The sequence below is a fragment of the Barbus barbus genome (genome assembly GCF_936440315.1).
Source record: "Barbus barbus genome assembly, chromosome: 24".
Taxonomy (NCBI): domain Eukaryota; kingdom Metazoa; phylum Chordata; class Actinopteri; order Cypriniformes; family Cyprinidae; genus Barbus; species Barbus barbus.
Window position 1 is genome coordinate 26,387,822 of NC_136752.1, and position 16,044 is coordinate 26,403,865.

At 35.8% G+C, this 16,044-nt stretch overlaps 2 protein-coding genes across 4 annotated transcripts; both read left to right on the top strand.

Annotated features, from left to right (window-relative positions):
* Positions 1-653: 653 nt before the first annotated feature.
* On the top strand, positions 654-1,640 carry LOC306843458 (trace amine-associated receptor 13c-like; the record flags this gene model as incomplete). The annotated part of the gene is made up of 1 exon (XM_079374979.1): positions 654-1,640. One exon carries the CDS (start codon positions 654-656, stop codon positions 1,638-1,640), a length of 987 nt encoding a protein of 328 aa, XP_079231105.1.
* Positions 1,641-3,542: 1,902 nt separating this feature from the next.
* LOC306844100 (choline/ethanolamine transporter flvcr2b-like) lies at positions 3,543-15,742 on the top strand. 3 transcript variants are annotated; one of them, XM_079376016.1, is made up of 11 exons: positions 3,543-4,365; positions 6,356-6,497; positions 8,603-8,743; positions 10,186-10,253; positions 10,466-10,569; positions 11,397-11,507; positions 11,664-11,769; positions 11,883-11,994; positions 13,058-13,113; positions 14,551-14,661; positions 15,025-15,742. In XM_079376016.1, the coding sequence occupies exons 1-10, from the start codon at positions 3,823-3,825 to the stop codon at positions 14,617-14,619; spliced, it is 1,452 nt and encodes a 483-aa protein (XP_079232142.1). In that variant the 5' UTR covers positions 3,543-3,822; the 3' UTR covers positions 14,620-14,661; positions 15,025-15,742. The 3 variants fall into 3 exon arrangements, with proteins under 3 accessions (XP_079232142.1, XP_079232140.1, XP_079232141.1); XM_079376015.1 differs by lacking the exons at positions 14,551-14,661; positions 15,025-15,742 and having other exon boundaries at positions 3,612-3,729; positions 3,836-4,365; positions 13,058-13,331; XM_079376014.1 differs by lacking the exons at positions 14,551-14,661; positions 15,025-15,742 and having other exon boundaries at positions 13,058-13,331.
* The last annotated feature ends 302 nt before the right edge of the window (positions 15,743-16,044 follow it).

Sequence of the window (16,044 nt, forward strand, 5' to 3'; positions counted from 1 at the left end):
TTTTGCATGTTTGTTTTTTTGTTGTTGTTATTGTTTTTTAATAATTTTGTTTTGTAAAATCTCATAGTTATTACATTTCTAAAACTATCTGTTTTTTATATTGGTTTAACAAATTTCTAGATTCTAGGGCCACCAAGTAGGCCTATGTCATTTTTATGTTTCTGTGATCTAAATTTTATAGTAAATTTAAAATTCAATATACACACAGATTTTATGCACAAATGCTCCATTGAAAGTTTTGCCAGCAACGTATAAATTGCAAATATATTATTGTATTATATAGATTTTTGTTTTATACATATATGCTTTATATAAGCTAAGTTATGTTTTTGAATGAGATCTATATGTCACTCTTCATCTCTCTCATTGGTTTTTTTTTTGTTTTCTGGATGAACCAAATCAGTTGATCTCCCAGCTCTATGTTCTTCTCCCTTGATGCTGCCAGTCTTGGAAAAAGTCAACGTGTCAAGTGTATAAAAGGCAGAATGGGTTGTAGCATGTCTTTATTGTGGAACCTGCAGACTGTGTTTCAGATGATGAGCAATTCAGAGCTGCTGAAGATACAAATGGCACATTTGAATCCATGAATCCTTATACTAAGGAAGTCACAAGGAACAATACTCTGTTTGCATGTTTCCTCCAAATACTTCACAATGAATCTAACAGCAGTGAACCAAAGCGATGTGTGTCAGGAATATTTGTGTCCAGAGAGATCTGTTTCTTTATCTGTCTATGTGATCCTGTATGTGGCCGCAGCAGCTGTGTCTCTGCTGACCGTGTGTGGAAACCTGCTGGTCATCATCTCTGTTAGTCACTTCAAGCAGCTCCACACACCTGCTAACATCCTCATCCTCTCTTTGGCTGTGTCCGATCTCCTGGTTGGAGTTTTTGTGATGCCTCTTTATTTGTCTTGGCTCATTGAATCATGTTGGACTTCTGGACCAGTGATGTGCTCAGTTTTAAAATTTGTGAATTTTCAAGCGACAAGCGTGTCTGTTCACACCGTGGCTCTGATAGCAGTTGATCGGTTTTTGGCTTTAAGTTCTCCTTTTTTTTACTCAGAGAAAATCTCACCCACTGTGATCTGCATAGCGACTTTATTTAACTGGCTGTTTTCACTCTTTTATAACTTCACTCTTCTCTTTGTTAATGGAAACTTCACTGATGTCACGTGTCCAGCAGTGTGTGTTTCTAGTGTAGATGGAGTTTCATCTCTCATTGATCTTCTGATTGTGTTTCTTGTGCCATGTACACTCATTATAATATTATACACTCATGTTTTTGTCATTGCTAAGAGACATGTGACTGCTATAAGAGCCCTTCAGGTTCACAACAGCACAGGATCCTCCAAAAACAGAGTCAGTGACAAATCAGAGCGAAAAGCTGCAATACTGCTGGGGATTCTGGTCTTTGCGTTTCTCTTGTGCTTACTGCCATATTATATTTGTTCTTTAGTGATTCCATATAACAGCATTGACTTGTTTTATGTCAGAGATGTTACTGTAATATTTTTCTTTCTGAACTCCACCATTAATCCCATCATTTATGCTTTATTCTATCCCTGGTTTCAGAAAAGCTTAAAACTAATGTTTACATGTAAAGTGTTTAATAAAGACTCATCCCTGATGAATATACTGTAACTCACTGAAAGTAAGAAAATGTTTCCCCTCTTTTTTTCTGTGCTGTGCATTTTTATATGTGGTTTGTATAAAATACATTACTTTGTCATATTAAACGTGTGTCTTTTCTATAAAACAGCTACTGAATATTTCTTCAAATTTACAGAGATACTGTCCTTTTCTCTTAGGTCTTCTACTTTATAATACAGTTACCCATTGCCTAAAAGTGTAGGCTAGTGTGGATTTATTATGCCAACAAATACAAAAATAAGATGAAAATGTAATTTAGGCTCAAAAACATAGAGATACAGTTCTCATAAATATTTAGGTTAATCTCTATAGTCATGGCCTAATGGTTAGAGAGTTGGACTCGTAATCCAAAGGTTGCGGGTTCGAGTCTCAGGCCGGCAGGGATTGTAGGTGGGGGGAGTGAATGTCCAGAGCTCTCTCCACCCTTAATATCACGACTGAGGTGCCCTTGAGCAAGGCACCGAACCCCCAACTGCTCCCCGGGCGCCGCAGCATAAATGGCTGCCCACTGCTCCGGGTGTGTTCACGGTGTGTGTGTGTGTGTGTGTGTGTGTGTTCACTGCTGTGTGTATGCACGTTGGATGGGTTAAATGCTGAGCCGTCACCATACTGAAGTATGGGTCACCATACTTCGCAGTATGTCACTTCACATTTAACATTTTTAAGCCTACATATTGATACTAATATCACTGTATATCATGTCATGCATCAGAAATGTGATGTTTTATACTTAGCTTGATAATATTTATAATTTTGTTAGACTTCAACACCCGGTCAACAGAGGCTCCAACCTAGCAGAGGGCGCCCTCTCTTCCTTATGCCCCACAAACATCAGTAAACTGAGGCGAGTGGAGTGTTTCCAGTCTGTGTGATTAATGGCTCTCACCACTAGGGAGCGCTCGGCGGACCAATAACTCGAATTCTCCTTTGAGTCGCTTTCAAATCTCAGGATGTTTTTGTGAGTGTTTGCACACTAAAATTATAATCCTTTAAATATATTGATCTCAAGGATTGGTATCTGGAATAAAAGGTGAAATCCACTCCAGATATCTCTGTAATATAATTCAATAAACTGATGTGCTCTGTAATCGATCCCGACTGTGCTGAGAAAAAAAACAGATAGCACGTGACCTGGACCCGACGCTGCTGATCCATACTAAACAGTGCAGATTACCAGAGGTCCTCTTATAAATGTTATATTTCACTTATATTTGCTGCGCTAATAAGTACTTTAATGCCCACTGTGATGTGCGCTCAGATTTGGAGTCATCTGTGTATTTTATTATTTTGCGCTACTGCAAAGAATCATGGGAAATGTAGTTTCGACGTTAAAAAATTTACTTTATAAACCAGGTAAATGAACAGCGAGTATGCTTTGTTCTTCTTTTATATTACATATATATTTTAAATTTATGTTCGTTCCAAAATTACTTTTATTTATATATTTATAGCTTTTTTTCTGTAATTCTTTAATTCTGTTTTGAAACGTACACTGTAAGTTATTATTATTATTAATGAACAGAATTAATGCACATTCCATACAATTCAATTACAACAAATACAAAATAATTTAAAATGCTAGGGGATTTAACAATATCATAGGAATACATTAAAGAATGCACAATTCGAACAGCTTTTTGTTTCTTTGAAGGCAATATGGACTCAATATAATGCTTCGCTTCATTTTTAAATGCTATAAAACATGGATTTTTTTCCCTGAGAGTTTACATTTATGCATATGAAATTTGGCCATTAAAATAAAAAAATTATAATTTAAAAAAAATGTGGGTTTGTTTATCTCTAAAGTTTTCAACAATGAATATCTTTCCACTGACGTACACTGTAAGTTATCTTTGTTGTACTTGCTCAAGAATGTCACATGACTGACGTTACAGTGAAGCCCCGCCCATTTTCCTGCCCAGTTTGTTTATCATTTCTTCTCTAGTTAGAGACTTTGTGTCAGGAACTTCGAAACTTTCAACTTTCTGCTGCGGGAACCGGAGACTTTATTAAATCCGAGCAGAGGATGAACATACACCAATGTTATATGGGAGCTTTATCCACTAGCATTTAAACTCAGGTAACATGTCATTAATCAGACATGTAGAGTAAGTATTTAATTAGAACAGAGTTTGACATGTTATACAGTACTACAGTAGATTGACATGAATGAATGAATCTTTCAGTGAAAATGGATGATGAATCAAAGCCAGTGGATAATAAATATTTCTCAAAAACAGACGCGACTGATGCTGGGGTGAGTTTTGAACCGCCGGAAACGCGTTTATATAAAAAGAGATGGGTCATAGTGTTATTATTCAGCTCGTATTCGCTGTGTAACTCCTATCAATGGATTCAATACGGAATCATCAACAACATCTTCATGCGCTTCTACGGCGTGGACTCTTTCACCATTGACTGGATGTCCATGATTTACATGTTGACGTACATTCCGCTCATTTTCCCCGTCTCGTGGCTCTTGGATAAAAAAGGGCTGAGGGTCATCGCGCTCGTGGCCGCGGCTCTGAATTGCACGGGCACGTGGATCAAGGTGGCCAGCGCGAGACCGGACCTTTTTCCAGTCACGTTTTTGGGTCAGTTCACGTGCTCAGTGGCTCAGGTGTTTATCCTCGGGATGCCATCGCGCATCGCATCGGTGTGGTTCGGATCGGAAGAAGTGTCCACTGCGTGCTCCATCGGGGTCTTCGGAAATCAGGTGGGTTTCAGTAAAATAATAATAATAATAGCATATCTCATTTAACTGTACTGTACTTTGAAAGATCAAGCTGACGCATGTAGCCTAATGTTCGCTCCACTAACGGCATTAAACGAAAAAATAATGACTGTTTCCACACAGGTATCTTGAACACTCCCCTTTTGCTATTGGTCAGCAAACAGATAGTCCCACCCACAATTGCTCGTCATTCTTTGAGCCAATGTTTGGGCAAAAAAATCTTATAAATTCCTTGACTGAACTGGCAGGGTGTTTTGGGTCATTGTCCTGATGCAATATGAAGCACTTCCCAATGAATCTGGTGGCATTTTCTTGAATATTGGTAGCCAAGATGGATTTGTTATACATTGCCCTCCATAAGTATTGGAACAGTAAAGTCAAAATTGCTCTGTTGGCTGTGGAGTCAAGACATTTACAAATATGATTAAAAGATGAATATGAGACAAAACTACAGAATGTCACATTTTATTATTAACCGTTTCAACACATACATGTTTTACCAGCTAAGAAGTTCAGCACTTTTTCATCCCTCTATCTGATCAGAGCATCACCCCAGCTTTCTGGAAGTTGTTGGTGATTTTACAGACACGTCTTTTAGGGTTCATTTTCACAGCTTTTATGATTTGTCTGTCATCAACTACTGTTGTTTTCTCAGCCGATCAGGTAGTTGTTGGTGTCGCTGGTGGTTTCCAAACTCTTGATTTCTCCATGGCCTTTGTTTTTGCTAGAGCTCTAACTGACTTCCTCTTTTCTTTTAGCATCCAAATTGCTTGTTTTTCTCTCAAAGTCAGCTCCCTCATCTTCATCCTGGTTTGTGTGTGTCATCATCAAATGCAAGATTCAGAATACAGAAGTAATGGATATAGCTGATACGACACATTCCCTGCTTTTAATATCTGAAGAATTAATGCAGCAGGACACAGCTGATCACTTAGAAAGAGCTGTGAGGCAACTGCTCCAATACTTATGCTCACATCAGATAGAGGGATGAACTCTAAACGTGCTGAACTTCTTAGCTGATAAAACATCTATGTGTTGAATCACCCAGTAATAAAATGTGACATTCTGTATTTTTATCTCATATTCATCTTTTAATCATATTTGTAAATGTCTTGACTCCACAGCCAACAGAGCAATTTTGACTTTACTGTTCCAATGGAGGGCACTGTATATATATATATATATATGGGTAACACTTTACAATAAGGTTCATTTGTTAACAACGTTAGTAAACATGAACTAAGAATGAACAATACTTCTACAGCATTTATTAATCTTAGTTAATGTTAATTTCAGGATTTACTAATGCATTATTAAAATCACAAGTTGTGTTTGTTTGTTAACATTAGTTAATGCACTGTGAACTAACATGACTAAACAATGATCAACTGTATTTTCATTAACTAACATTAACAAAGATTAATAAATAGTGTAATAAATGCATTGTTCATTGTTTGTTCATGTTAGTTAATACATTAACTAATGTTAATAAATGACACCTTATTCTAAAGTGTTACTTATATATGGATATGTATAGTCAACATTTGAAGTGGATCAAAAAGTTAATCAAAGTTGTCCTAAGACAAGAACACATTTTAGTTTTAGGACAACTTTGATTAAAGGTTTTGATCCACTTCAAATGTTGACGTATAATTGGTCCCTGGAACCCAGATTGAAAACCCGTTTTAAGCCAACAAAAATGGAGAACGAGCTCAAGATTAAACAGTGTTGTTAGTAAATACCATGTGCAATAAAATAATTGAATGACAGTTATGAGTCTTCAGAATCCCATTATTAAGTGGAACAGGCCTTTGCTAGTTCCCAAATTTATATTTGTGTTGTACTGATTCAAAACCAGGAAGTGGATTGAAACAAAGCGAGTACAGTTTTAAAAACACACAGCTATGTATGAAATCAAGCCTAGCTGGAAATGTGGCATTCATGTAACCTCAGAAATGTTTGTTTTTTTCAGTTGGGGATCGCCATAGGTTTCCTAGTTCCACCAATACTGGTTCCAAATGTGGACGATCTGGATGAGTTGGCGACTCACATCAGAGTCATGTTCTACATCACGGCGGGAGTGGCCACCTTCCTGTTTGTATTGGTTGTCATTGGTAAGTGCAAACGTCACCTATACCGTTTCATTCCAAAGTTCGTATGAAAAGATGCAACATAATTAAAATGCCTCATGTGATATCTTCTTTTATCCAAATTATTGCACACCTCTCACAGAGATAACAGTTTATCTTGCTATCTTGGCAGCATGCTTAAATCAAATTGATTGTGAGTCATGTGTGTGACATCCTGTGTAGAGAGTTTCAGTCATTTGAGAGGTTCAACGAAGATTAGGATGCTATCTTAGAAGGCGGCTGTCCATGTAGGCAGCATGAAGCGAGATTGCTCACTTTAGTGTGTTTTTGTTGAGTCTTATCCTGTTCTTCTTCCTGCATTGACACAGACAAATTTTGAACATCTAGTTTATACACATAACAGCATATAAATGATTGTTTGTTGGCACACAGTGCCTGTTAATTTGTTAGTCTGCTTAGAGTGCAAATGGAGTATGTCAGTGCTGATGATTGTCTGACATTTAGCCCAAATGACAGAAGGGGAAATTAGATTTTCAACCCATTTTGCATTCTCTATTTACTCTATATGCTTTTTGTTTAAATGCTGAGCTGCCTATTTTTATCTTGACAAGGCCGCAAAACAATCCTGTCACATTGTGAGCTGCACTCACGTGAATTCAGTTCTGTTCCCACAAGCAAAAATGCTTGTCTAGACAATTAAAGAAGAAAATCACGAGATGTTTTAAAGAGTTAAAGGGACAGTTTGCCCAAAAATGTATCCACTTTCTTTTTCAAAACCATTTTTTGGAAAACTTATTGTACTTTTATAATGCTTTTTGCCATTGTTTGAGTTCCCTTCCCTATTTGCTTTCATTGAATGGTAATGTATAGCTGGGGTTTTCTGCTAAATATCCCCTTCTGTGTTCAGTGGAAGAAATAGTCATGTTGGTGAGTTAAATGATGACAATTGTTATTTTTAGGTTAAAATGTTCTACTAATTTACTTCAAAATAACCAAGTTTTTAGTAACGAACAAGAACAGAAGATTCTAGTGTTTCTGACTAATAGCTCTGCAATTTAAATTCTGCTGCAGAGTTTTTAATATCTAGTGTATGTTTGATAGAGCAAATATCTTGGAGTTCAGTCACCTGCTGTTTTGGGGACAGCAGGCTAAATTTTTACTCGAGCGCAAACATTCACAGATGTCAAAACATTGGATTCAAGAAGATTTCCACCCAAATAGGCTACCTCTTGTATTTAACACACAAGACATAACTGACATTTTATGTTATAATATGACTTTTTGTATATATTTTTTCAAATGCATTTTATTTTAAACTGTTTACATTATCAAGCATATTAGGTTTGTGCCAAAACCTCAACAGCTTGGATGAATTGTTGTTTTTTCTTTCTTCCCCCACAGTGCATTCTGGGACTGGCTTAATTAAATGTACATGTGATGTTTCATTTGTTATTTGCATTTTGTGTAATATTCTTATGCATATTGTTTTATTAGTTTTTAATATATATTTCTGTATAGCTTTAATTTTTTTTCAGGTTTAGTCATTTTAGTATTCAACTTCAGCTTATGTCAATCTACCAATATATTGTAGCTATGTGGGTGCTCAGCGTTTTCTGTCTTTCAGTAAAAAGCTTTGGCTATAATCTAATGTTATAAAAGAAGAAATGCTAAGCAAAGGCTAAGACAGTACTGGCTATGACAAAACTAAGACACTCTTCTCTGCTCCTTAAATACACAAAGCATTAGACTTTATAGACAGTGTTTATTGAGTAAAGAAGACGCTTTACGAATTCAAACAACCATTTCTTTATTTACCCTTGCATCGCAAAAAAACAGAGAACTGAAAACAGTGTGCGGTAATTAATTTTTAATTTTTAGGTTTTGATGACAGTTTGAGGATCCAGTGGGGTTCTGAGGTTCAGTCACAAGCTCTTTTCAATACTTTTCATTGGTTAAATATTTGGAAAACCCACATACAGACATAAATAATGATAGCATTGATTTATGAAAAGTGTCAAAATATGGATATATGAGGCTTCTGCCTGACAATGAGGATATGTAAATGACGAGTTCTCTGTGATGTATGTGACTGGTGACCGGATGAGTTTGTGTTTTTATGTTCTCGTCAGTGTTTCAGGAGCATCCGGAGATCCCTCCCACCCACGCTCAGGCCGCAGCTCGTCGGATCTCTCCAGAGAGCTACTCGTATACAGCCTCCATCCTCAGGCTGCTCCGCAACAAAGCCTTCATCCTCCTCGTCATCACTTACGGTAAATGTCTTACTCTGTGCACAACAGATCCATTCAGGACCTCAAACTGGGGTTCATTATGCTTGCTTGCCATTTAAACACAGTCGTAGTTTGTTACTGAAAACATTAGCATGAATAGTTCCATAGTCTTTTTTAAACTTCAGCACATAACATATCCTGCTACAGACATGAATGATTCCTCAGATCACACATGTGCTGATACTTGCAGTCATAGTCACATTGTGCCTATAAAAATGGCCGAAAACACTCATACATACACACACAAAACACAATGAAGGGACTTGATCCATATATTATAGAATATGTTGAATTTTATAAAATATTGTAATCAGGATGCTGGTGCTTGAAAGGCGGTTATGGGCCAGGAAAAACTGGCTTTGCCCTAGTATCTTACACCTGCTAGTCTCAAACCAGGAAGCCAAATTGTGTAGCAGCTTCAGCCACATTATTTTCCCTTTCTTTCTAAAATAAAATATTTATATTACATTTAAAAAATTGCTGTGGATTTCATGTTATACATTTATATTCAAATATACATTTGAGCTATTTATAAACACACTACCGGTTCAAAAGCCTGAGGACAGTAAGGGGTCATTTCATATTTTTAAATAAATGAATGCTTTTATTCATCAAGGATGCATTAAATTGATCAAAAGCGACAGTTAAGACGTTTAATGTTGCAAAAGATTTCTATTTCAAATAAATCCTGTTCTTGTGAACTTTCTATTCATCAAACAATCCTGAAAAAGCACCACAACTGTTTCAACATTGATAATAATAAGACTTTTTTTAACCAGCAAATCAGCATATTAGAAGGATCATGTGACACTGAGGACTAGAATAATGATGCTGAAAATTCAGCTTTGCATTTGCATTTTAAAATATATTTAAATAAAAACAGGTATTTTATTATTTTACAATACTGCTGTTTTTACTGTATTCTTGATCAAATAAATGCAGCCTTGGAGGGAATAAGAGACTACTTTCAAAAACATTAACATTTAAATATATTTAGTTATGTATTAGATATGACTAGCTTGTGATGGCATGGAGATTAATTTAATGCAATTTCATTTGCAAGATTTTGCAAGTAAATGGAAAATGACTTTTTCTCCTGAAAAAAAACAAGTACAGAAATAGTCATAACTTGACTGGCGTTAACTACATTAACTGTAAGAGTTTATGATCTGTGCACACACACACCTGTGCAACACTTGCATGAGAAGCCTGTAGCTGCATTTAACCTGGCTGAACATTGACAGAAATAATCCTGCAAGAATGCAGAGCTCTTTATATCTTTACAGCTGCTTCAGAAATGTGAAGACAGTTACCGCTTACCAGATACACACCATATCAGCTGTCTGCCAGGCTACTTGTTTTTATTTCAAATTCATGCTTTCAGCCTGTTTCTGTTTTTGAGTTCATCTGTCTTTCTTCTTCAGGGCTGAATGTTGGCTGTTTCTATGCTGTCGGTACGCTTCTTAACCGAATGATCATTGAACACTATCCTGTAAGTCCCTCCCACCCACCTCCTATGGGGCAAATCACGATAGCCAGACCTACATGCAATTTACATAAATTACTGAAATCACATCTCTTACTTTTTTATTAGCATTACTGGTGGGTTTCATTATTTGTTTCATTTGTTTATCCAGAAGAACTGACCTCAATGCATTTTTAGTAAAACAGAATGCATGTGAAAATTTGCTCTGCTTTGAACAGGGAGAGGAGGTGAACGCCGGCAGGATCGGCCTCACCATCGTGATCGCTGGCATGGTGGGATCCCTCATCTGTGGGATCTGGTTAGACCGATCTAAGACGTACAAGTAAGAGGCTGGACTTTAATCTTGAAATGTCCTTCAGACCGCGACAGTGCTTGATAAACATTTGTCTTCATTCCTCCTTGAAGATAAGTGTGTTTTTGAGTCCTTCCTTTCCCTGACAAGTCAGTTCATATGCTTTGGTTTAGTGTGTTTGTCCAGGTGTTTGAATCTCTGACCCATGAACCTAGACTTTATTGACCCTGTGACCTTTTGTTTTAGTGTATTTGACCCCTCGCAGCATGCCTTTCGCCTCCTGGACATAGTGATGTTTCTTTTGTTCAGCAGAATGAAGAACAAAATGTTTCACATCGACACTTTCCACACACAATATTTTGCAGAAATTGAAAAAAAAAAAAATGGTTAATGGGTGTTTCTTCAACTTCAGATGTATTGTGTCACTGGATGGCATCCTTGCTGAATAAAAGTATTAATTTAACTTTTTTTATCATACAGACCCAAAACTTTTGAATGGTAGTGTAGATTTAATAGTTTTTCCTTTTATCCTAAACCCAGACGTTCGGTCTTAAAAATGTGAAAATCCATGATTTTTATGATGTGAAAATGATTTATATATTTTCTTACTCAAATTGAGAGTATCCAACAGTTGCTATCATTGTGTTACAGTTTTGATCAAGCACCCAGATATATGGTAGATTCAGACTTAGCAGATGCTGTTTTACGAAATAAACTGAAATGTTTTTTGCATGTGTTTGCAGCTTCTATGAATGATATGATCAAAGTCATTTGTCCAATCATGCTAGGAGCGACATGTTGGATCTTGATGAAAGCTGTAACCTGTCCTGTGTCTCTGTTATGTCATGTCTCCACAGACAAACGACTCTAGCCGTGTATGTGATGTCGCTTGTGGGTTTGGTGCTTTATGCTTTTACCTTGGATCTGGGTCACCTGTGGGTGGTCTTCATCACAGCAGGAGCCCTCGGGTACCACAAGATTTCAAATGGAAAACATCTTTTGTTTTGTTTCTGTTTTGTTATATCTAAGTTACAATAAAAAAACTCTCTTTATATTTATAGATATAAATAAATGTGTATATATAAGTTTGCCTTAGATGTTTTGTTTGCGTGTTATTTATGCAGGTTCTTCATGACGGGTTACCTTCCCCTCGGTTTTGAGTTTGCTGTTGAATTGACTTACCCAGAGTCTGAGGGGACGTCTTCAGGACTTCTGAACTGCTCTGCACAGGTTTGTGCATGATATTTAATGATAATTATGTTATTTGTAATGAAGTTTATATTGTTTTAGAGAGTTTATATGGAGTTACCAGCAATCCTAATGATTGTGATTTCTTACTGCAGGTATTCGGGATCATATTTACGATCTGTCAGGGGAAAATCATGGACTCGTTTAATACTCTGGCTGGAAATCTCTTCTTGTGTGCCTTCCTGCTGATAGGAACCATCATTACAGGTACAGATCGTTCTCTACTCATTTACCTGAGTATGTGTTCCTCTTTAATCAAGTAAAGAGCTCATACTTGAGGGATTGTGAAACTGTTGTTTATTTTTTACTCTTGGTCTAGTTACTTTTGAATGTTTTGCTTCCTGGTGATGATAATTCTTCTTGGAAAGCATTGTATATTAATATTCATGTGACGTTTTGAAAGCTGCGGTGTCCTCTAATGTTTCAGTTAATGTATGAGCTATTAAACATAGAAAAAAAACACTGGGTTGTGTAAATATAGAAAAAGCAACATTGTTTTGGCACGGTTACAGCCAGAACCCTTCTAGGTCCAAACACAGAGCTGGATGTGATTTCTGTGTTTCTTCACATTAGTTAGTTGTACCTAAAATGAAGGTTGCTGTCAGGACAATCGTGTTTTTCATAAATGCCAGGTCGGGGCTTGTTGGCACATGGTTTAAATGTTATAAACTTTTAGAATTTTGTATAATTACAATAATAATGTTAGCTGCAGTTATTTAAATGGTTGTTCCTGGTTAATATTCAGCTAATTTTCCAGGCAATTAAAGTTCATGTGGATTGTGGAATAATTATATAGTCCTTCATATAACATTTATGCATAGAGGTACAAAGTTTAATTACTTTAAATCTTTGTTTTTCTGTTGACACCGACGTGTCTAATCAGATTGATTTTCCAGGTTATTATTATTATTTTGTCCACAGAACATCAAATCCTTTTTAGGGTGAATATTTATTGCATTATTTAAATATGATAATATTTATAGCATTTTTAAGGGAGTAGTATTTTATTGTAATAAAAAAAATCACAGTGCATAAAAATGTAATTCATATAATAAATAAAAAAATACTTTTTTATTTATTTCTTTTGATTTTTGGGATCAAATATGACCTGGACATGTTCTTTGATGGATTCGTCCATTTTATTTTCACAATTCAGATACTGATTAGATAGACTAGAGCTTATAGGTTGCAGCAGTCATCTTAGTAGATAGTTTGGTGCATGTTAAATGTAATTATGTGAGTCTCATTGCATTTCTGTTCTTTATCTCAGCCTGTATTAAGTCTGATCTGCGCAGACAGCTGGCAAACCAACAAGCAATGGCAGCTGTAAGTATCAAACCAAACTTCTCAGCAAAACATTACACAATTGCACTTTACAATTACACTTTATACATTATATGCATTACATTGGTGATATAAATCAGATTAAAGTTTATATAACCATCCCATCCAGCAATAAGTTCATGTTTTGTATTTTCTGCTAGTGTGTCTCTTGTTTGTTAGATTGATACAACAGAAATCATCTCATGCCCACTAACATGTGCTGCAGATACTAGAGAAAATGACACTCCTGTTGTTTCCATCTCATGTTTCTGTGTTGTTGTGTTTTAAGCTGAACTCCAGTGTTCATTCAAAGGTGTTTTTGGTTTGATAGCTGTTGTTTCAAACGTCCACAGCAGGAATGTGACCGTGTTCCTGCAGATTCTCGAGGGTCTTTGGCCTTGAGCAACTCCTGTGGCGCTTTTGAACTTTTTATTGTGTTGACATTCCTGCGCTGTGATCAGATGTCACATGGGAAATGCTCTGAGAATCATACCAGCTCTATAAATACATTTCATCTTGTTCTTCACCATCAGTCCTGCTCATCTTTACACACCATGTCATGTTTTCTTGATCCACGCATCCCATTCACTTTTCCAATTTCCCATTATCCCTTGTCTCTTTCCTCTCATATACACTACACTATCATTCAAAAGTTTGGCATTGATACGATTTTATAAATGGTTTTGAAAAAAGTCTCTTCTGCTCACCAAGACTGCATTTATTTGATCAAAAATACAGTAAAAACAGTAGTATTGTGAAATATCATTACAGTTTAAAAGAACTGTTTTCTATGTGAATACATTTTAAGATGTAATTTATTTCTGTGATCAAAGCTGAATTTTCAGCATCATTACTCCAGTCTTCAGTGTCACACGATCCTCCAGAAATCATTCGAATCTGCTGATTTATACAGTTAAATACACAACTGATAAATACAGTTGTGCTGCTTAAAAGGTCATGAAACCCTAAAACACATTTTTGAGATGTTAACATATATGTACAGGCTGCACATCAGTGAAAACTAAAATAAAAATAATAGCACTCATTTTGTCGTACATTTTTATGGAAACCATGATAGAAAGATTTTAATAGAAATTCACAAAACAGTGTTGATATCTTTTGTATCATTGACACTTTTGGTCAATTTTCAGTGTTCTTGGTGAATAAAATTCCAAATTTCTTTCAAAAACTGAAAAAAAAACTACTCCTTTCCACTTATCCTGTTCTTCCTTTCCATTTTTCCACTTATTCTACTCTATTTTCCACTCATCATGAATGGGATGTTTTTAACTCAACCTCCTCTGATCATCTCATTCTCTCTTTTAGTTTCCTATCTGTCCAAATCCATTCATGTTTACAGATCTGTGTGTGTGCGTGTGTGTGTGTGTGTGTGTGTGTGTGTGTGTGTGTGTGTGTGTGTGTGTATGTGTGTGTCTACAGGCAGCATTGGGCAGGTCAGACGTTCAGGATCACAGTGGGACGTCTCTCCTCCCCTCCACACACATGTGATCAATCAATCACTACTTGATTTTATTGCTCACTGTGGTTCAGGTATGGGTGGCACACGCTGATCAGCCCTTCTGATTCACGATCGATGAGGTTCATTTTAATTGTCGCTTATAAAGTGATTCAGATGTGCTTTTGATTCTCTCTCAGAGTCCTACGTTCATGATTTTTTTGCCTACTCTGTCTGAACGCTTCACGTTCACGTTTTGCCTACTCTGTCTTCAACGCTTGAGCTTTGTACGTGAGTGTGTGTTCATTGTAGTTTGATGTTCGATGTGTACTAACATTTAACCTTCATTTAATCCACTAACATACTAACTGCAGATGTGTGCATGAAACTGGTTTGTGGCCAACAGGGGGCGCCGTTTTACTGATATCTGTCACTGATGATGTGTTTTGTGTTTGCAGGGCCCTGTGGAAGCGTCACCAGCACAAGCTTTTGAAGCCAAACTCTAATGTAATCCTGGGATGGATCATGTAGCATGTTTATGTTTTGTAGTTTTTATCCGGCCTTTAATTTTGATTTAATTTTCATTTGAATCATTCTGTATTACGTGTGTGTGTGTGTGTGTGTGTGTGTGTGTTCATTTGAACTGTGTCAAGTGTTTATAACAGCATTGATCAGGTGTTTGTTTTTTCGTATGGTGTGATCATTTGGGTTTACTTGATCACTAATCATCTCAAGTAGGATATTCTTTTTAACTATCAAATGATGATTTAAATTATTATTGTTAACATTTAAAATTTCTTATATTTTCAAACAATTTCTTATTGAAAGTTTGAAAAAAAAACGATATGATGAAACTCATAAGAACGTGGAGTGTTTCAGTATTGTTTGAACTTAAGAATAGAAACCAAAGCTCAACACAATCAATACTGTACTGGTTTCAATCTGTGCAGGAATAACTGTTTCTTTGTTTTTATACAGTTGTTTAGTTTTTTAAGTTAAGTTCAGACCATCTGAATAAATTGTAATAAATACAACAATTCTAACATCTGAATCATATTACTGTTATATTATTTTAATTTGAAAATGTAAAAAAAAAAATGTTTTGTAAAATGTTTTTAGTACCATTACTACCTGCCTATTGTACCCGACACTGAATACAGTGCTATGGTTTCCTTTATTTTTCTTCTTATTATTATTATTACAATTAATATTAATCAAAAAATATTATTTTAAAATGAATTATATTTATATAGTTCTATATTTTCATACAACTATAATAGAATATAATGATATTAAAATATATAACAATGTTAATATTATGTATGATAAAATATTAATTATATTTCGTTTTTTTTTAGTTTATTTAATTTGAGACAATGCACAACAAAAGTGTTGTGCCAGAGTTAGCTATAAAGCTACTTTGCATCTGCAGTCCCTGGGCAGGATGTTCTTACAAAATTACAATATTCAGTCACAAA